Consider the following 22,739-nt stretch of genomic DNA (forward strand, 5'->3'; position numbering starts at 1 on the left):
TGATGCAGTGATGAGGAACTAGACAGTCGTGGTGGAGGAGAGGAGCAGTATGTGGAACTAGACAGTCTGGACACAGAAAAGGCCCTGCTACTAACAGACAATGACCCTTTGTGAGTTATAAAACCATTTATTCTACTATACCTGCTGTTTATAAAGGGACATCAAGTATCGTCAACATTGTTCTAAGGGCAGAAAGAATCTGATTGGTTTAGGGCAGAACAAATCCGATTGGTTTCTAGAATGTCAATGGGTGGAGTTTAACAAATCTAATCACATCAAATTTATTTATATAGCCCTTTGTACATCAGCTGATATCTCAAAGTGATGTACAGAAACCCAGCCTAAAACCCCAAACAGCAAGTAATGCAGGTGTAGAAGTACGGTGGCAAGGAAAAACTCCCTAGAAAGGCCAAAACCTAGGAAGAAACCTAGAGAGGAACCAGGCTATGTGGGGTGGCCAGTCCTCTTCTGGCTGTGCCGGGTGGAGATCATAACAGAACATGGCCAAGATGTTCAAATGTTCATAAATTACCAGCATGGTCGAATAATAATAAGGCAGAACAGTTGAAACTGGAGCAGCAGCACGGCCAGGTGGACTGGGGACAGCAAGGAGTCATCATGTCAGGTAGTCCTGGGGCATGGTCCTAGGGCTCAGGTCCTCCGAGAGAGAGAAATAAAGAGAATTAGAGAGAGCATATGTGGGGTGGCCAGTCCTCTTCTGGCTGTGCCGGGTGGAGATTATAACAGAACATGGCCAAGATGTTCAAATGTTCATAAATGACCAACATGGTCGAATAATAATAAGGCAGAACAGTTGAAACTGGATGCACAACCTTTGAAAACATGGCAGAGGTTTGAACTGAGAATATTTTAAATAAAATGGGGATGGACAGTTATGGTAGCCTAGTGGTTAGAGCGTTGGGCCAGTAACCGAGCTGACAAGGTAAAAATCTGTCGTTCTGCCTCTGAGCAAGGCAGGTAACCACTGTTCCCCGGTAGCAACGTAAAATGCTAAGCTAAACAGATCTATTTGCCCAGCAAAATAGCTATCTTTTAGTACTGTTGAAACATAGAATAGAGCTAGCTAGCTTGGTCTCAAATATACCAGTAAATCAGCTCCCACTTTCTTTATCAAAATATTTTGTTTTACAAGCTATATAAACTTAACAATTGGAATGGACAGTTATGTTTCCCTGGGGGCAGAAACGTAAAATGTTAAACTATATGTAGCTTAGCTGAGCAGGGCACTACTTCCTACTAAGATTGAATAATATAATCGATTTAGCTAGCAAGCTAGGTCAAAATTCTGCCACTAGGTCAGTTAACATTTTGTTTTATTAAAGGTTTAGTTGAATAAGCTATATAAACAATTGTTCTGCCCTAAACCAATCAGATTATTTATGCCCTTAGAACAAAGTTGACGGCACTTCATGTCAACCTTCCTTTTAGCAGCCTTGTGAGCCAGTCTGGTAATACGAGGCTAGAATCTTTGTGGACTGTTGAAGAATACTGTATATAAAAATTCCCCATTTTCAATGTGTTGTATGGTGTTCCAGAGACTCGGGGGGTCCTCCTGGTGGCATGGAGGGCCAGAGCAGCGCCGCCGTGTGGTGGCGTTTCCTGCTGCGTCGCTGGAGGCGCTTCTGGAGTGCCCCGGTCACTGTGTTCCTAGGCAACGTCATCATGTACTTTGCCTTCCTCATCCTGTTCACCTACGTGCTCCTGCTGGACTTTCGTCCGCCGCCCCCCGCGGGCCCTGGGGCCCCGGAGATCATGCTCTACTTCTGGGTCTTCACCCTGGTGCTGGAGGAGCTGAGACAGGTATGTTGACGTCTGAACTCTGGTCTCCCACGAGAGAAACCAACATCTTAATTGTTAGACCGAGAGGAAATGTCCTTGTAGGGCTGAGGGAGACACTGGCAGAGCTACCTAGGGAGACCATGAGCCCAACTCATGTCATCATTATTGACATCACTTCCCATGGGTTTTAATTTAAATTAGTTTGAGTTGTCAACTAACGTGAATTCAATGTGAAAATAACATTTCAAAATCACCATGTCATTGGATTTAGGTTCAATGTTGGGGCAATTTTTTTTCACTTAATTATTTGTTGTTGAAATAACGTGGCAACAACGTTGATTCAACCAGATTTTGCCCAGTGGGCTCCCGAGTGGCGCAGCGCTCTAAGGCCCTGCATCTCAGTGCAAGTGGCGTCACTACAGTCCCTGGTTTGAATCCAGGCTCTATCACATCCGGCCGTGATTGGCAGTCCCACAGGGCGGCGCACAATCGGCCCAGCGGCCTCTGGGTTTGGCCGGGGGTAGGACGTCATTGTAAATAATCATATGTTTTTAACTGACTTGCCTAGTTAAATAAAGGGTCCATAGCAAATTATCTGTGTCTGAAATGGCACCTTATTCCCTCCATACTGAACTACTTTCGACAAGGGCCCTGTTCAAAACACTACGTAGTGGACTAAGGAATAGGGTTCCATTTCAGTGCTTCTCAACTCTGTTCCCCAGGTGCTCTTATCAGCTGTTGATAAGTTGCATCAGGTGGGTTCCATTTCAGTGCTTCTCAACTCTGTTCCCCAGGTAGCCTAGTGGTTAGAGCGTTGGACTAGTAACCGAAAGGTTGCAAGTTCAAACCCCCGAGCTGACAAGGTACAAAATCTGTCGTTCTGCCCCTGAACAGGCAGTTAACCCACTGTTCCTAGGCCGTCATTGAAAATAAGAATTTGTTCTTAACTGACTTGCCTAGTAAAATAAAATAAATAAATAAAGGTACTCCTATCAGCTGTTGATAAGTTGCATCCGGTGTGCGGGTAGACAGAATATGTGCAGCGTTGAGGATACTCGAGGACTGTTGTTGAGGATAAATGTATTTTTAGCCTGGGGAGAAATTTGACATAAATTACTCAAATGACCTCGAAAATATACACAACTAGAATTATACTGCTAATTGTGATGTTCTAACAGAGTGAACTAACGCTTTATTGACCTGGGTGATGCAGAGTTTCTTCACAGACGAAGACATGAGCATCCTGAAGAAATTCAAGCTGTACGTGGAGGACAACTGGAACAAGTGTGACATGGTGGCCATCTCACTCTTCGTTATCGGTGTGTCCTGCAGGTGAGCAGAGTCCTTCCTCTCTAGCATCCAATTTCCTCTCTTGCAACCAACAAAGTTACATCTATATGCAGATGATACAGTTATATATTCATGTGTTCCTTCTCTGGTTCAGGCTGTTGAAGAGCTCCAGACTGCTTTTCAGTCACTGCAGGCCTCACTTTATGGTCTCAAACTGGTCTTGAATATACAAAGAAAAACTAGATTCATGACCTTTACCAGAGCTAGAACTCTGCCAGAGGAGGTTAGCATTGTCCCATCTGATGGCGTAGCCACTGAAAAAGTATCATCCTACAAATAACTAGGTATTTGGTTGGATGACAAGTTGTCCTTTAAAGTTCATGTGGATAATCTTGTGACAAAGCTTAAATTGAAATTGGGTTTTTCTTTTCGTAATAAGGCTTCCTGCTAATTGCTAGAAAGAAGCTTATTCAGGCCACTTTTCTCTCTGTAATTGATTATGGTGACTTGTTCTATTTGCATGCAGCCTCCTCTGTCTCACAGAGACTGGACTCTGTTTATCATGCAGCCTCCTCTGTCTCACAGAGACTGGACTCTGTTTATCATGCAGCCTCCTCTGTCTCACAGAGACTGGACTCTGTTTATCATGCAGCCTCCTCTGTCTCACAGAGACTGGACTCTGTTTATCATGCAGCCTCCTCTGTCTAACAGAGACTGGACTCTGTTTATCATGCAGCCTCCTCTGTCTAACAGAGACTGGACTCTGTTTATCATGCAGCCTCCTCTGTCTTACAGAGACTGGACTCTGTTTATCATGCAGCCTCCTCTGTCTTACAGAGACTGGACTGTTTATCATGCAGCCTCCTCTGTCTTACAGAGACTGGACTCTGTTTATCATGCAGCCTCCTCTGTCTAACAGAGACTGGACTCTGTTTATCATGCAGCCTCCTCTGTCTTACAGATACTGGACTCTGTTTATCATGCAGCCTCCTCTGTCTTACAGAGACTGGACTCTGTTTATCATGCAGCCTCCTCTGTCTCACAGAGACTGGACTCTGTTTATCATGCAGCCTCCTCTGTCTTACAGAGACTGGACTCTGTTTATCATGCAGCCTCCTCTGTCTTACAGAGACTGGACTCTGTTTATCATGCATCATGCACCATCATGTATCTGTTTATTTACCTCTGTAGTCTGGTCTCCTTCGCCACCAGCAGGTAAACTCCCTCTTTACCTCTGTAGTCTGGTCTCCTTCACCACCAGCAGGTAAACTCCCTCTTTACCTCTGTAGTCGGGTCTCCTTCACCACCAGCAGGTAAACTCCCTCTTTACCTCTGTAGTCTGGTCTCCTTCACCACCAGCAGGTAAACTCCCTCTTTACCTATGTAGTCTGGTCTCCTGCACCACCAGCAGGTAAACTCCCTCTTTACCTCTGTAGTCTGGTCTCCTTCACCACCAGGAGGTAAACTCCCTCTTTCCCTCTGTAGTCTGGTCTCCATCACCACAGCAGGTAAACTCCCTCTTTACCTCTGTAGTCTGGTCTCCTTCACCACCAGCAGGTAAACTCCCTCTTTACCTCTGTAGTCTGGTCTCCTTCACCACCAGCAGGTAAACTCCCTCTTTCCCTCTGTAGTCTGGTCTCCATCACCACAGCAGGTAAACTCCCTCTTTACCTCTGTAGTCTGGTCTCCTTCACCACCAGCAGGTAAACTCCCTCTTTACCTCTGTAGTCTGGTCTCCTTCACCACCAGCAGGTAAACTCCCTCTTTCCCTCTGTAGTCTGGTCTCCTTCACCACCAGCAGGTAAACTCCCTCTTTACCTCTGTAGTCTGGTCTCCTTCCCCACCAGCAGGTAAACTCCCTCTTTACCTCTGTAGTCTGGTCTCCTTCACCACCAGCAGGTAAACTCCCTCTTTACCTCTGTAGTCTGGTCTCCTTCACCACCAGCAGGTAAACTCCCTCTTTACCTCTGTAGTCTGGTCTCCTTCACCACCAGCAGGTAAACTCCCTCTTTACCTCTGTAGTCTGGTCTCCTTCACCACCAGCAGTTACCAGACCTGGTCTGCTAGGTGTTGCTACTTAAAGTCCCCAGGACATTCACAGTATTAGGCGACTGCCTTCTCTTCTTGTGCACAAGACGCATGGAATCATCTACAATCCCTGCTTCATCTGGATATGTTAGTGACCCTGAATGGAATCATCTACAATCCCTGCTTCATCTAGATATGTTAGTACAACTGAATGGAATCATCTACAATCCCTGCTTCATCTAGATATGTTAGTGACCCTGAATGGAATCATCTACAATCCCTGCTTCATCTAGATATGTTAGTGACCCTGAATGGAATCATCTACAATCCCTGCTTCATCTGGATATGTTAGTGACCCTGAATGGAATCATCTACAATCCATGCTTCATCTAGATATGTTAGTGCCACTGAATGGAATCATCTACAATCCCTGCTTCATCTAGATATGTTAGTGACACTGAATGGAATCATCTACAATCCATGCTTCATCTAGATATGTTAGTGACACTGAATGGAATCATCTACAATCCATGCTTCATCTAGATATGTTAGTGCCACTGAATGGAATCATCTACAATCCCTGCTTCATCTAGATATGTTAGTACCACTGAATGGAATCATCTCCAATCCATGCTTCATCTAGATATGTTAGTACCACTGAATGGAATCATCTACAATCCCTGCTTCATCTAGATATGTTAGTGCCACTGAATGGAATCATCTACAATCCCTGCTTCATCTAGATATGTTAGTGCCACTGAATGGAATCATCTACAATCCCTGCTTCATCTAGATATGTTAGTGACCCTGAATGGAATCATCTACAATCCCTGCTTCATCTGGATATGTTAGTACCACTGAATGGAATCATCTACAATCCCTGCTTCATCTAGATATGTTAGTGCCACTGAATGGAATCATCTACAATCCCTGCTTCATCTAGATATGTTAGTACCACTGAATGGAATCATCTACAATCCATGCTTCATCTGGATATGTTAGTACCACTGAATGGAATCATCTACAATCCCTGCTTCATCTAGATATGTTAGTGACCCTGAATGGAATCATCTACAATCCCTGCTTCATCTAGATATGTTAGTACCACTGAATGGAATCATCTCCAATCCCTGCTTCATCTAGATATGTTAGTGCCACTGAATGGAATCATCTACAATCCCTGCTTCATCTAGATATGTTAGTACCACTGAATTGAATCATCTACAATCCCTGCTTCATCTGGATATGTTAATGACCCTGAATGGAATCATCTACAATCCCTGCTTCATCTAGATATGTTAGTGACACTGAATGGAATCATCTACAATCCCTGCTTCATCTGGATATGTTAATGACCCTGAATGGAATCATCTACAATCCCTGCTTCATCTAGATATGTTAGTGACCCTGAATGGAATCATCTACAATCCCTGCTTCATCTGGATATGTTAGTACCACTGAATGGAATCATCTCCGATCCCTGCTTCATCTGGATATGTTAATGACCCTGAATGGAATCATCTACAATCCCTGCTTCATCTGGATATGTTAGTACCACTGAATGGAATCATCTACAATCCATGCTTCATCTAGATATGTTACTACCACTGAATGGAATCATCTACAATCCCTGCTTCATCTAGATATGTTAGTACCACTGAATGGAATCATCTACAATCCCTGCTTCATCTAGATATGTTAATGACCCTGAATGGAATCATCTACAATCCCTGCTTCATCTAGATATGTTAGTACCACTGAATGGAATCATCTACAATCCCTGCTTCATCTGGATATGTTAATACCACTGAATGGAATCATCTCCAATCCCTGCTTCATCTAGATATGTTAGTACCACTGAATGGAATCATCTACAATCCCTGCTTCATCTGGATATGTTAATACCACTGAATGGAATCATCTCCAATCCCTGCTTCATCTAGATATGTTAGTACCACTGAATGGAATCATCTACAATCCCTGCTTCATCTAGATATGTTAGTGCCACTGAATGGAATCATCTCCAATCCCTGCTTCATCTAGATATGTTAGTGACCCTGAATGGAATCATCTCCAATCCCTGCTTCATCTAGATATGTTAGTACCACTGAATGGAATCATCTACAATCCCTGCTTCATCTAGATATGTTAGTGCCACTGAATGGAATCATCTCCAATCCCTGCTTCATCTAGATATGTTAGTACCACTGAATGGAATCATCTACAATCCCTGCTTCATCTGGATATGTTAGTGCCACTGAATGGAATCATCTACAATCCCTGCTTCATCTAGATATGTTAGTACCACTGAATGGAATCATCTACAATCCATGCTTCATCTGGATATGTTAGTACCACTGAATGGAATCATCTACAATCCCTACTTCATCTGGATATGTTAGTACCACTGAATGGAATCATCTACAATCCCTGCTTCATCTAGATATGTTAGTGACCCTGAATGGAATCATCTCCAATCCCTGCTTCATCTAGATATGTTAGTACCACTGAATGGAATCATCTACAATCCCTGCTTCATCTAGATATGTTAGTACCACTGAATGGAATCATCTACAATCCCTGCTTCATCTGGATATGTTAGTGCCACTGAATTGAATCATCTCCAATCCCTGCTTCATCTAGATATGTTAGTGCCACTGAATGGAATCATCTCCAATCCCTGCTTCATCTAGATATGTTAGTACCACTGAATGGAATCATCTCCAATCCCTGCTTCATCTAGATATGTTAGTACCACTGAATGGAATCATCTACAATCCCTGCTTCATCTAGATATGTTAGTGCCACTGAATGGAATCATCTCCAATCCCTGCTTCATCTAGATATGTTAGTGCCACTGAATGGAATCATCTCCAATCCCTGCTTCATCTAGATATGTTAGTACCACTGAATGGAATCATCTACAATCCCTGCTTCATCTAGATATGTTAGTACCACTGAATGGAATCATCTACAATCCCTGCTTCATCTAGATATGTTAGTACCACTGAATGGAATCATCTACAATCCCTGCTTCATCTAGATATGTTAGTACCACTGAATGGAATCATCTACAATCCCTGCTTCATCTAGATATGTTAGTGCCACTGAATGGAATCATCTAGAATCCCTGCTTCATCTAGATATGTTAGTGCCACTGAATGGAATCATCTCCAATCCCTGCTTCATCTAGATATGTTAGTACCACTGAATGGAATCATCTACAATCCCTGCTTCATCTAGATATGTTAGTACCACTGAATGGAATCATCTACAATCCCTGCTTCATCTAGATATGTTAGTACCACTGAATGGAATCATCTACAATCCCTGCTTCATCTAGATATGTTAGTGACCCTGAATGGAATCATCTCCAATCCCTGCTTCATCTAGATATGTTAGTGCCACTGAATGGAATCATCTACAATCCCTGCTTCATCTAGATATGTTAGTGACCCTGAATGGAATCATCTACAATCCCTGCTTCATCTAGATATGTTAGTACCACTGAATGGAATCATCTACAATCCCTGCTTCATCTAGATATGTTGAATGGAATCATCTACAAGTACCACTGAATGGAATCATCTACAATCCCTGCTTCATCTAGATATGTTAGTGACCCTGAATGGAATCATCTACAATCCCTGCTTCATCTAGATATGTTAGTGACCCTGAATGGAATCATCTACAATCCCTGCTTCATCTAGATATGTTAGTGACCCTGAATGGAATCATCTACAATCCCTGCTTCATCTAGATATGTTAGTGACCCTGAATGGAATCATCTACAATCCCTGCTTCATCTAGATATGTTAGTGACCCTGAATGGAATCATCTACAATCCCTGCTTCATCTAGATATGTTAGTGACCCTGAATGGAATCATCTACAATCCCTGCTTCATCTGGATATGTTAGTACCACTGCATGGAATCATCTCCAATCCATGCTTCATCTAGATATGTTAGTACCACTGAATGGAATCATCTACAATCCCTGCTTCATCTAGATATGTTAGTGCCACTGAATGGAATCATCTACAATCCCTGCTTCATCTAGATATGTTAGTGCCACTGAATGGAATCATCTACAATCCCTGCTTCATCTAGATATGTTAGTGCCACTGAATGGAATCATCTACAATCCCTGCTTCATCTAGATATGTTAGTGCCACTGAATGGAATCATCTACAATCCCTGCTTCATCTGGATATGTTAGTGCCACTGAATGGAATCATCTACAATCCCTGCTTCATCTAGATATGTTAGTACCACTGAATGGAATCATCTCCAATCCCTGCATCATCTAGATATGTTAGTGCCACTGAATGGAATCATCTACAATCCCTGCTTCATCTAGATATGTTAGTGCCACTGAATGGAATCATCTACAATCCCTGCTTCATCTAGATATGTTAGTGACCCTGAATGGAATCATCTACAATCCCTGCTTCATCTGGATATGTTAGTACCACTGAATGGAATCATCTACAATCCCTGCTTCATCTAGATATGTTAGTGCCACTGAATGGAATCATCTACAATCCCTGCTTCATCTAGATATGTTAGTACCACTGAATGGAATCATCTACAATCCATGCTTCATCTGGATATGTTAGTACCACTGAATGGAATCATCTACAATCCCTGCTTCATCTAGATATGTTAGTGACCCTGAATGGAATCATCTACAATCCCTGCTTCATCTAGATATGTTAGTACCACTGAATGGAATCATCTCCAATCCCTGCTTCATCTAGATATGTTAGTGCCACTGAATGGAATCATCTACAATCCCTGCTTCATCTAGATATGTTAGTACCACTGAATTGAATCATCTACAATCCCTGCTTCATCTGGATATGTTAATGACCCTGAATGGAATCATCTACAATCCCTGCTTCATCTAGATATGTTAGTGACACTGAATGGAATCATCTACAATCCCTGCTTCATCTGGATATGTTAATGACCCTGAATGGAATCATCTACAATCCCTGCTTCATCTGGATATGTTAGTGACGCTGAATGGAATCATCTACAATCCCTGCTTCATCTAGATATCCAATCCCTGCTTCATTAGATATGTTAATGACCACTGAATGGAATCATCTACAATCCCTGCTTCATCTAGATATGTTAGTGACCCTGAATGGAATCATCTACAATCCCTGCTTCATCTAGATATGTTAGTGACCACTGAATGGAATCATCTACAATCCCTGCTTCATCTGGATATGTTAGTACCACTGAATGGAATCATCATCCCTGCTTCATCTGGATATGTTAATGACCCTGAATGGAATCATCTACAATCCCTGCTTCATCTGGATATGTTAGTACCACTGAATGGAATCATCTACAATCCATGCTTCATCTAGATATGTTAGTACCACTGAATGGAATCATCTACAATCCCTGCTTCATCTAGATATGTTAGTACCACTGAATGGAATCATCTACAATCCCTGCTTCATCTAGATATGTTAATGACCCTGAATGGAATCATCTACAATCCCTGCTTCATCTAGATATGTTAGTACCACTGAATGGAATCATCTACAATCCCTGCTTCATCTGGATATGTTAATACCACTGAATGGAATCATCTCCAATCCCTGCTTCATCTAGATATGTTAGTACCACTGAATGGAATCATCTACAATCCCTGCTTCATCTGGATATGTTAGTACCACTGAATGGAATCATCTACAATCCCTGCTTCATCTAGATATGTTAGTGCTACTGAATGGAATCATCTCCAATCCCTGCTTCATCTAGATATGTTAGTGACCCTGAATGGAATCATCTCTAGATATGTTAGTGACCAATCCCTGCTTCATCTAGATATGTTAGTACCACTGAATGGAATCATCTACAATCCCTGCTTCATCTAGATATGTTAGTGCCACTGAATGGAATCATCTCCAATCCCTGCTTCATCTAGATATGTTAGTACCACTGAATGGAATCATCTACAATCCCTGCTTCATCTGGATATGTTAGTGCCACTGAATGGAATCATCTACAATCCCTGCTTCATCTAGATATGTTAGTACCACTGAATGGAATCATCTACAATCCATGCTTCATCTGGATATGTTAGTACCACTGAATGGAATCATCTACAATCCCTACTTCATCTGGATATGTTAGTACCACTGAATGGAATCATCTACAATCCCTGCTTCATCTAGATATGTTAGTGACCCTGAATGGAATCATCTCCAATCCCTGCTTCATCTAGATATGTTAGTACCACTGAATGGAATCATCTACAATCCCTGCTTCATCTAGATATGTTAGTACCACTGAATGGAATCATCTACAATCCCTGCTTCATCTGGATATGTTAGTGCCACTGAATGGAATCATCTCCAATCCCTGCTTCATCTAGATATGTTAGTGCCACTGAATGGAATCATCTCCAATCCCTGCTTCATCTAGATATGTTAGTACCACTGAATGGAATCATCTACAATCCCTGCTTCATCTAGATATGTTAGTACCACTGAATGGAATCATCTACAATCCCTGCTTCATCTAGATATGTTAGTACCACTGAATGGAATCATCTACAATCCCTGCTTCATCTAGATATGTTAGTACCACTGAATGGAATCATCTACAATCCCTGCTTCATCTAGATATGTTAGTGCCACTGAATGGAATCATCTAGAATCCCTGCTTCATCTAGATATGTTAGTGCCACTGAATGGAATCATCTCCAATCCCTGCTTCATCTAGATATGTTAGTACCACTGAATGGAATCATCTACAATCCCTGCTTCATCTAGATATGTTAGTACCACTGAATGGAATCATCTACAATCCCTGCTTCATCTAGATATGTTAGTACCACTGAATGGAATCATCTACAATCCCTGCTTCATCTAGATATGTTAGTGACCCTGAATGGAATCATCTCCAATCCCTGCTTCATCTAGATATGTTAGTGCCACTGAATGGAATCATCTACAATCCCTGCTTCATCTAGATATGTTAGTGACCCTGAATGGAATCATCTACAATCCCTGCTTCATCTAGATATGTTAGTGACCCTGAATGGAATCATCTCCAATCCCTGCTTCATCTAGATATGTTAGTGACCCTGAATGGAATCATCTACAATCCCTGCTTCATCTAGATATGTTAGTGACCCTGAATGGAATCATCTACAATCCCTGCTTCATCTAGATATGTTAGTGACCCTGAATGGAATCATCTACAATCCCTGCTTCATCTAGATATGTTAGTACCACTGAATGGAATCATCTACAATCCCTGCTTCATCTAGATATGTTAGTACCACTGAATGGAATCATCTACAATCCCTGCTTCATCTAGATATGTTAGTGACCCTGAATGGAATCATCTCCAATCCCTGCTTCATCTAGATATGTTAGTGCCACTGAATGGAATCATCTACAATCCCTGCTTCATCTAGATATGTTAGTGACCCTGAATGGAATCATCTACAATCCCTGCTTCATCTAGATATGTTAGTGACCCTGAATGGAATCATCTACAATCCCTGCTTCATCTAGATATGTTAGTGACCCTGAATGGAATCATCTACAATCCCTGCTTCATCTAGATATGTTAGTGACCCTGAATGGAATCATCTACAATCCCTGCTTCATCTGGATATGTTAGTACCACTGCATGGAATCATCTCCAATCCATGCTTCATCTAGATATGTTAGTACCACTGAATGGAATCATCTACAATCCCTGCTTCATCTAGATATGTTAGTGCCACTGAATGGAATCATCTACAATCCCTGCTTCATCTAGATATGTTAGTGCCACTGAATGGAATCATCTACAATCCCTGCTTCATCTAGATATGTTAGTGCCACTGAATGGAATCATCTACAATCCCTGCTTCATCTAGATATGTTAGTGCCACTGAATGGAATCATCTACAATCCCAGCTTCATCTGGATATGTTAGTGCCACTGAATGGAATCATCTACAATCCCTGCTTCATCTAGATATGTTAGTACCACTGAATGGAATCATCTCCAATCCCTGCATCATCTAGATATGTTAGTGCCACTGAATGGAATCATCTACAATCCATGCTTCATCTAGATATGTTAGTACCACTGAATGGAATCCTCTACAATCCCTGCTTCATCTAGATATGTTAGTACCACTGAATGGAATCATCTCCAATCCCTGCTTCATCTAGATATGTTAGTGCCACTGAATGGAATCATCTCCAATCCCTGCTTCATCTAGATATGTTAGTGCCACTGAATGAAATCATCTCCAATCCCTGCTTCATCTGGATATGTTAGTGACCCTGCATGGAATCATCTACAATCCATGCTTCATCTGGATATGTTAGTGCCACTGAATGGAATCATCTACAATCCATGCTTCATCTAGATATGTTAGTACCACTGAATGGAATCATCTACAATCCCTGCTTCATCTAGATATGTTAGTGCCACTGAATGGAATCATCTCCAATCCCTGCTTCATCTAGATATGTTAGTGCCACTGAATGAAATCATCTCCAATCCCTGCTTCATCTGGATATGTTAGTGACCCTGCATGGAATCATCTACAATCCATGCTTCATCTAGATATGTTAGTGCCACTGAATGGAATCATCTCCAATCCCTGCTTCATCTAGATATGTTAGTGCCACTGAATGAAATCATCTCCAATCCCTGCTTCATCTAGATATGTTAGTGACCCTGCATGGAATCATCTACAATCCCTGCTTCATCTGGATATGTTAGTGACCCTGCATGGAATCATCTACAATCCCTGCTTCATCTGGATATGTTAGTGCCACTGAATGGAATCATCTCCAATCCCTGCTTCATCTAGATATGTTAGTACCACTGAATGGAATCATCTCCAATCCCTGCTTCATCTAGATATGTTAGTACCACTGAATGAAATCATCTCCAATCCCTGCTTCATCTGGATATGTTAGTGCCACTGAATGGAATCATCTCCAATCCCTGCTTCATCTAGATATGTTAGTACCACTGAATGGAATCATCTCCAATCCCTGCTTCATCTAGATATGTTAGTACCACTGAATGAAATCATCTCCAATCCCTGCTTCATCTGGATATGTTAGTACCACTGAATGGAATCATCTCCAATCCCTGCTTCATCTAGATATGTTAGTACCACTGAATGGAATCATCTCCAATCCCTGCTTCATCTAGATATGTTAGTGCCACTGAATGGAATCATCTCCAATCCCTGCTTCATCTAGATATGTTAGTGCCACTGAATGGAATCATCTCCAATCCCTGCTTCATCTAGATATGTTAGTGCCACTGAATGGAATCATCTCCAATCCCTGCTTCATCTAGATATGTTAGTGCCACTGAATGGAATCATCTCCAATCCCTGCTTCATCTAGATATGTTAGTGCCACTGAATGGAATCATCTCCAATCCCTGCTTCATCTAGATATGTTAGTGCCACTGCATGGAATCATCTACAATCCCTGCTTCATCTAGATATGTTAGTGCCACTGAATGGAATCATCTCCAATCCCTGCTTCATCTAGATATGTTAGTGCCACTGCATGGAATCATCTCCAATCCCTGCTTCATCTAGATATGTTAGTGCCACTGAATGGAATCATCTCCAATCCCTGCTTCATCTAGATATGTTAGTGCCACTGCATGGAATCATCTACAATCCCTGCATCATCTAGATATGTTTGTGCCACTGAATGGAATCATCTCCAATCCCTGCTTCATCTAGATATGTTAGTGCCACTGCATGGAATCATCTACAATCCCTGCTTCATCTAGATATTTTAGTGCCACTGAATGGAATCATCTACAATCCCTGCTTCATCTAGATATGTTAGTGCCACTGCATGGAATCATCTACAATCCCTGCTTCATCTAGATATGTTAGTGCCACTGCATGGAATCATCTACAATCCCTGCATCATCTAGATATGTTAGTGCCACTGAATGGAATCATCTCCAATCCCTGCTTCATCTAGATATGTTAGTGCCACTGAATGGAATCATCTACAATCCCTGCTTCATCTAGATATGTTAATGACCCTGAATGGAATCATCTCCAATCCCTGCTTCATCTAGATATGTTAGTGCCACTGCATGGAATCATCTACAATCCCTGCTTCATCTAGATATGTTAGTGCCACTGAATGGAATCATCTACAATCCCTGCTTCATCTAGATATGTTAATGACCCTGAATGGAATCATCTCCAATCCCTGCTTCATCTAGATATGTTAGTGCCACTGCATGGAATCATCTACAATCCCTGCTTCATCTAGATATGTTAGTGCCACTGAATGGAATCATCTACAATCCCTGCTTCATCTAGATATGTTAATGACCCTGAATGAATTACAAATATTGATGGGAGACTCTGTTACGGAGGAGTGTAAATGCCTTTTTTTAGGCTGGATCATGTTGTTGTATTGTTGTATGTTTAAATGATGTAATGTATTGATCGTTGCTGCCTTTTTGTCCAGGTCTCCCTTGAGAAAGATTCTCTGAGTCTCAATGGGCTTTTCCTGTTTTCCTGGTTAAATGCATTTAAAAAATACAAATATACAGGTGTAGGATCTTAATTTGACCGGTTTCGTCGCAAGAGTAAAATAACCCTGCAGCAGGAGGATTTGATTTTTAAAAAGTGATGATTTCTAACAATACATTCATTTTGACAGGCGACAGTAGGTAGGCTATATGATAGACTACAGTAGGCTATAGTTGTGGTGTGATATCTAGTGATAGACGGAGAACTGCTGATTTTCAGTTAATTTTCTGTGTGAAGTGACATTGGTAGTGACATTAGCTCTGTACAGCTGGGCTATTCAAATCTGACCCCACGAGGTCCGGGGACTACTGCTGCTTTGGTCTTCTACCGGATAATTCATTGTATCCACCTGGTGTCCCAGGTCTTAATCAGTTCCTGGTTAGGGGGAGTAGAATTTTAAACAATGTCAAATCTGTGGAATTGGCTTCGAGGTCCAGATTTGAATTTGAGGGCCATAGTTGAATATATGTCTCATATAGGATGTCATTCTGACAGGATGATGAAAGACACGTATGAGGCAGGGCGAACGGTTCTGGCGCTGGACTTCATGGTGTTCACACTGCGTCTCATCCACATCTTCGCCATCCACAAGCAGCTGGGGCCCAAGATCATCATTGTGGAGAGGATGGTAACGTAGAGAACTGTTCAAAAGACAAACATGTATGACAAATGTACCAGGTTTATGACCCATAAATATGACGTAGCCCCACTAAACCACATTTTGAAAACTTTTATGTATTTGTGTATCAGGGTTGAGGTCAGTTCCATTTCAATTCCAGTCAATTCAGAAAGTAAACCAAAAAATGTTTTTTTAAACAAACATTTGTCATTGATTATTATTATTATTTGTCATCGTATTTGTAATTCCAGTGTACTTCCTGAATTGACTGTAATTGACCCCAACCCTGTTGTGTATAAATGGAGTGGTGGTTGTAAGCGTACTTTCTAACCTGGTACATTTGTAGTGTCTGTCAGAGGAGGATTATGGGTCCTGTTTGTGCTCTGTTCTTCGTGACAGATGAAGGACGTGTTCTTCTTCCTGTTCTTCCTGAGTGTGTGGCTCATAGCGTACGGCGTGGCGACTCAGGCCCTTCTCCACCCCAACGACCCGCGCCTAGACTGGGTGTTTCGCAGGGTCCTGTATCGACCCTACCTGCACATATTTGGCCAGATCCCGTTGGAGGAGATTGACGGTGAGATAGAATGTTTTCTGTTTTTCTAGCAATGCCTCTGCTCTGTTATAGACACGTACATGAAGTTCACATGTAGGTCAGTTTACATGTAGTTTACATGTTGTTCAGTTTACATGTACATCACAGGAGGTTGGTAGCACCTTAATTAGGGAGGACGAGCTCATGGTCATGTCTGGAACGGAGTAAGTGGAATGGTATCAAATCCATCAAACACATGGTTTATATGGATCCATATTCTCCATTCCAGCCATTATCATGATGCATCCTCCCCTCAGCAGCCTCCACTGGTGCACATGTAGTTTACATGTAGTTTACATGTAGTTTACATGTGGTTCCGTTTACATGTAGTTTACATGTAGTTTACATGTGGTTCCGTTTACATGTAGTTTACACGTAGTTTACATGTGGTTCCGTTTACATGTAGTTTACATGTGGTTCCGTTTACATTTAGTTTACATGTAGTTTACATGTACTTCCGTTTACATGTAGTCAGTGTACATGTAGTTCACATGTAGTCAGTTTGCATGTAGTCAGTTTACATGTAGTTCAGTTTCGTTCAGTGGTACATCTTGTTGTCATTCACTGTATATCTTGAATTGTTAGTGAATATAAGAGCCTTGGTGTAAACAAAGTATTTCAGCATGCTTGACCACACTGCTGGGGCACTGCTCAGCGGGCGACCTCAGCGGGTGACCTGCGGGCGACCTCAGCGGGCGACCTGCGGGCGACCTCAGTGGGTGACCTGCGGGCAACCTCAGTGGGTGACCTGCGGGCGACCTCAGCGGGTGACCTGCGGGCGACCTCAGTGGGTGACCTGCGGGCGACCTGCGGGCGACCTCAGCGGGTGACCTGCGGGCGACCTCAGTGGGTGACCTGCGGGCGACCTGCGGGCGACCTCAGCGGGTGACCTGCGGGCGACCTCAGTGGGTGACCTGCGGGCGACCTCAGCGGGCGACCTGCGGGCGACCTGCGGGCGACCTCAGCGGGTGACCTGCGGGCGACCTCAGCGGGTGACCTGCGGGCGACCTCAGCGGGTGACCTGCGGGCGACCTCTGCGGGCGACCTCTGCGGGCGACCTCAGCGGGCGACCTCAGCGGGCGACCTCAGCGGGCGACCTCAGCGGGCGACCTGCGTCTGTGTTACGCAGTGCATTTTCTTGTTCTTAAAGGCAAATATCTGTGAACAACCGATAGTGAAGAACTATCTAATGTAATCTTCCCAGTGGCACGGATGCCCGAGACCAACTGTACCACGGTGATAGAGGAGATCATCATGGGAACTCTGCCCCCTTGTCCCAACATCTACGCCAACTGGCTGGTCATCCTACTGCTGGTCATCTTCTTACTGGTTACCAACGTTCTGCTGCTCAACCTCCTCATCGCCATGTTCAGGTCAGACTCAACACACAGGCTACTCTGCAGCTCAGTTGGTAGAACATGGGGCTTGACGACTACAGGATAGTGGGTTAAATTCTCGGGAAACCACCCGTATGTAAAATGAAAACATCTGCTAAATGGCAAATATGTACAAGGTCAGACTTAACACACACGTGTTACTCAGCCCACAGTCATCGCCCAGGAAAGAATAGTTTACTCTGATGAGGGAGACTCCAAAAACATGTCCCAATTCAGGGTCGAATTCAATGATCATGTGCTGCAAGAACAAATCAAATCAAATGTATTTATATAGGGCGGCAGTGTAGCCTAGTGGTTACAGCATTGGACTAGTAACCGAAAGGTTGCAAGTTCAAATCCCCGAGCTGACAAGGTACAAAATCTGTCATTCTGCCCCTGAACAGGCAGTTAACCCACTGTTCCCAGGCCGTCATTGAAAATAAGAATTTGTTCTTTAACTGACTTGCCTGGTTAAATAAAGGTAAAAAAAAAAAAAAAAAATAGCCCTTCGTACATCAGCTGATATCTCAAAGTGCTGTACAGAAACCCAGCCTCAAACAGCAAGCAATGCAGAGCTTTTAATGGTTGACAGGAAGAGTCTGGCCTGAACTGTGACTGTCTCACACAACCATCTGATAGGATTAGTATTAATAATAATAATGATTATGGTTGTATATTTCACAGACAGACACAATTCAAATGTCTCTCTACCTTTTGGATTACTACAGAAAAAAGATCAATACTTACTCACATGTATCTCATTGATAGGTGAGAATTGTCTGTTAATTGAAAGATAAGAATGTTCCGCCCTGAAACATATAATTGTATGGAATTGATTAGAATGTATGAAATCATAATCGATATATGTGTAGTTCTAGTCAGAATTAGGGTAAAACAATATGCCTTTATGGTATTTCAAACACAGACTGTCTGAGCTTGGTGCCGACCTGACTAGAGATTTGGGAGAGAACGGGGAGTACATCTCAAGGACAAGGTCACTATCTCTGTCGGCTGGGTAGTGAGACAGACAGTGCGTGTAACAGGACATGGTCACTATCTCTGTCGGCTGGGTAGTGAGACAGACAGTGTGTGTAGCAGGACATGGTCACTATCTCTGTCGGCTGGGTAGTGAGACAGACAGTGTGTGTAGCAGGACATGGTCACTATCTCTGTCGGCTGGGTAGTAGACAGACAGTGTGTGTAGCAGGACATGGTCACTATCTCTGTCGGCTGGGTAGTGAGACAGACAGTGTGTGTAGCAGGACATGGCCACTATCTCTGTCGGCTGGGTAGTGAGACAGACAGTGTGTGTAGCAGGACATGGTCACTATCTCTGTCGGCTGGGTAGTGAGACAGACAGTGTGTGTAGCAGGACATGGTCACTATCTCTGTCGGCTGGGTAGTGAGACAGACAGTGTGTGTAGCAGGACATGGTCACTATTTCTGTCGGCTGGGTAGTGAGACAGACAGTGTGTGTAGCAGGACATGGTCACTATTTCTGTCGGCTGGGTAGTGAGACAGACAGTGTGTGTAGCAGGACATGGTCACTATCTCTGTCGGCTGGGTAGTGAGACAGACAGTGTGTGTAGCAGGACATGGTCACTATCTCTGTCGGCTGGGTAGTGAGACAGACAGTGTGTGTAGCAGGACATGGTCACTATTTCTGTCGGCTGGGTAGTGAGACAGACAGTGCGTGTAGCAGGACATGGTCACTATCTCTGTCGGCTGGGTAGTGAGACAGACAGTGTGTGTAGCAGGACATGGTCACTATCTCTGTCAGCTGGGTAGTGAGACAGACAGTGTGTGTAGCAGAACATGGTCACTATCTCTGTCGGCTGGGTAGTGAGACAGACAGTGTGTGTAGCAGGACATGGTCACTATCTCTGTCGGCTGGGTAATGAGACAGACAGTGTGTGTAACAGGACATGGTCACTATCTCTGTCGGCTGGGTAGTGAGACAGACAGTGTGTGTAGCAGGACATGGTCACTATCTCTGTCGGCTGGGTAGTGAGACAGACAGTGTGTGTAGCAGGACATGGTCACTATCTCTGTCGGCTGGGTAGTGAGACAGACAGTGTGTGTAGCAGGACATGGTCACTATCTCTGTCGGCTGGGTAGTGAGACAGACAGTGTAGCAGGACAAGGTCACTATCTCTGTCGGCTGGGTAGTGAGACAGACAGTGCGTGTAGCAGGACATGGTCACTATCTCTGTCGGCTGGGTAGTGAGACAGACAGTGTGTGTAGCAGGACATGGTCACTATCTCTGTCAGCTGGGTAGTGAGACAGACAGTGTGTGTAGCAGGACATGGTCACTATCTCTGTCGGCTGGGTAGTGAGACAGACAGTGTGTGTAGCAGGACATGGTCACTATTTCTGTCGGCTGGGTAGTGAGACAGACAGTGCGTGTAGCAGGACATGGTCACTATCTCTGTCGGCTGGGTAGTGAGACAGACAGTGTGTGTAGCAGGACATGGTCACTATCTCTGTCAGCTGGGTAGTGAGACAGACAGTGTGTGTAGCAGGACATGGTCACTATCTCTGTCGGCTGGGTAGTGAGACAGACAGTGTAGCAGGACATGGTCACTATCTCTGTCGGCTGGGTAGTGAGACAGACAGTGTGTGTAGCAGGACATGGTCACTATCTCTGTCGGCTGGGTAGTGAGACAGACAGTGTGTGTAGCAGGACATGGTCACTATCTCTGTCGGCTGGGTAGTGAGACAGACAGTGTGTGCGGAGCAGGACATGTGTGTGTGTGTATGGTTGTGTGAATGTGTGGGCGTGAGAAGTCAGTATAATATGAATTGTTTTGTATTCTTGACTTCTGAACGTTCCGTGAATAAACCTTTTTGACTATTTTAGCTGGGCTCCGTCTGTTTCATTCGACCAGGATCTTACACATTATGGTTTGCAGACTGAGTGATATAATTAAATTGTACCTGGAGAACATAATTCTCCAAACACTCACGCAGCGTGTTCTCGCTGTGATCTTTCCTCCCCCTGCGTGCCGACAGCTACACATTCCAGGTGGTGCAGGGAAACACAGACATCTTCTGGAAGTTCCAGAGGTACAACCTGATCGTGGAGTACCACAGCCGGCCCGCCTTGGCCCCGCCCTTCATCATCATCAGCCACTGTTCCCAGCTCCTCCTCAGTCTGGTCAAGAGTCCTGAGCCCAAACTGGAGCAACTAGGTAAGACCAGAAACATACGTATTTTACATTGCATACATACGGACATGTATAGTTATGTAGGTACATAACTACACATACGCATTCATACACAGTACATGTGTTTGTATACGTTGTCGGTTGCAGCAGCCCTACTGCACATCGTAGTGTGAACATACACAACGCAATTCAGTTTAATATGAAACATAACACACACGGACAGTATAGGTCCTTACACTGTGATGTTGGTGATAGTACATAGATACTAACAGAGTGGTGTTGGTGCTAGTACATAGATACTAACAGAGTGGTGTTGGTGCTAGTACATAGATACTAACAGAGTGGTGTTGGTGCTAGTACATAGATACTAACAGAGTGGTGTTGGTGCTAGTACATAGATACTTACAGAGTGGTGTTGGTGCTAGTACATAGATACTAACAGAGTGGTGTTGGTGCTAGTACATAGATACTAACAGAGTGGTGTTGGTGCTAGTACATAGATACTAACAGAGTGGTGTTGGTGATAGTATATAGATACTAACAGAGTGGTGTTGGTGCTAGTACATAGATACTAACAGAGTGGTGTTGGTGCTAGTACATAGATACTTACAGAGTGGTGTTGGTGCTAGTACATAGATACTAACAGAGTGGTGTTGGTGCTAGTACATAGATACTAACAGAGTGGTGTTGGTGCTAGTACATAGATACTAACAGAGTGGTGTTGGTGATAGTATATAGATACTAACAGAGTGGTGTTGGTGCTAGTACATAGATACTTACAGAGTGGTGTTGGTATATAGATACTTACAGAGTGGTGTTGGTGCTAGTACATAGATACTAACAGAGTGGTGTTGGTGCTAGTACATAGATACTAACAGAGTGGTGTTGGTGCTAGTACATAGATACTAACAGAGTGGTGTTGGTATATAGATACTTACAGAGTGGTATTGATGATAGTATATAAATGCTTACAGAGTGGTGTTGGTGCTAGTACATAGATACTTACAGAGTGGTGTAGGTGCTAGTACATAGATACTAACAAAGTGGTGTTGGTGCTAGTATATAGATACTAACAGAGTGGTGTTGGTGCTAGTACATAGATACTAACAGAGTGGTGTTGGTGCTAGTACATAGATACTAACAGAGTGGTGTTGGTGCTAGTACATAGATACTAACAGAGTGGTGTTGGTGCTAGTACATAGATACTTACAGAGTGGTGTTGGTGCTAGTACATAGATACTAACAGAGTGGTGTTGGTGCTAGTACATAGATACTAACAGAGTGGTGTTGGTGCTAGTACATA

The 22,739-nt window shown here is 43.2% G+C and overlaps 1 protein-coding gene across 2 annotated transcripts in view; it reads left to right on the forward strand.

The window, feature by feature from the left end:
* The window catches only part of trpm5 (transient receptor potential cation channel, subfamily M, member 5), a 53,369-nt gene that overhangs the window by 26,330 nt on the left and 4,300 nt on the right, over positions 1-22,739 (forward strand). For both annotated transcript variants that reach the window (XM_064987548.1, XM_064987553.1), the window contains 7 exons: positions 9-110; positions 1,557-1,821; positions 3,014-3,132; positions 16,177-16,309; positions 16,700-16,874; positions 18,097-18,265; positions 21,282-21,460. In XM_064987548.1, the coding sequence (XP_064843620.1) occupies positions 9-110; positions 1,557-1,821; positions 3,014-3,132; positions 16,177-16,309; positions 16,700-16,874; positions 18,097-18,265; positions 21,282-21,460 (1,142 nt within the window). The remainder of the gene's footprint in view (positions 1-8; positions 111-1,556; positions 1,822-3,013; positions 3,133-16,176; positions 16,310-16,699; positions 16,875-18,096; positions 18,266-21,281; positions 21,461-22,739) is intronic.

This window comes from Oncorhynchus masou, chromosome 2 (genome assembly GCF_036934945.1).
Source record: "Oncorhynchus masou masou isolate Uvic2021 chromosome 2, UVic_Omas_1.1, whole genome shotgun sequence".
NCBI classification, from domain to species: Eukaryota; Metazoa; Chordata; class Actinopteri; order Salmoniformes; family Salmonidae; genus Oncorhynchus; species Oncorhynchus masou.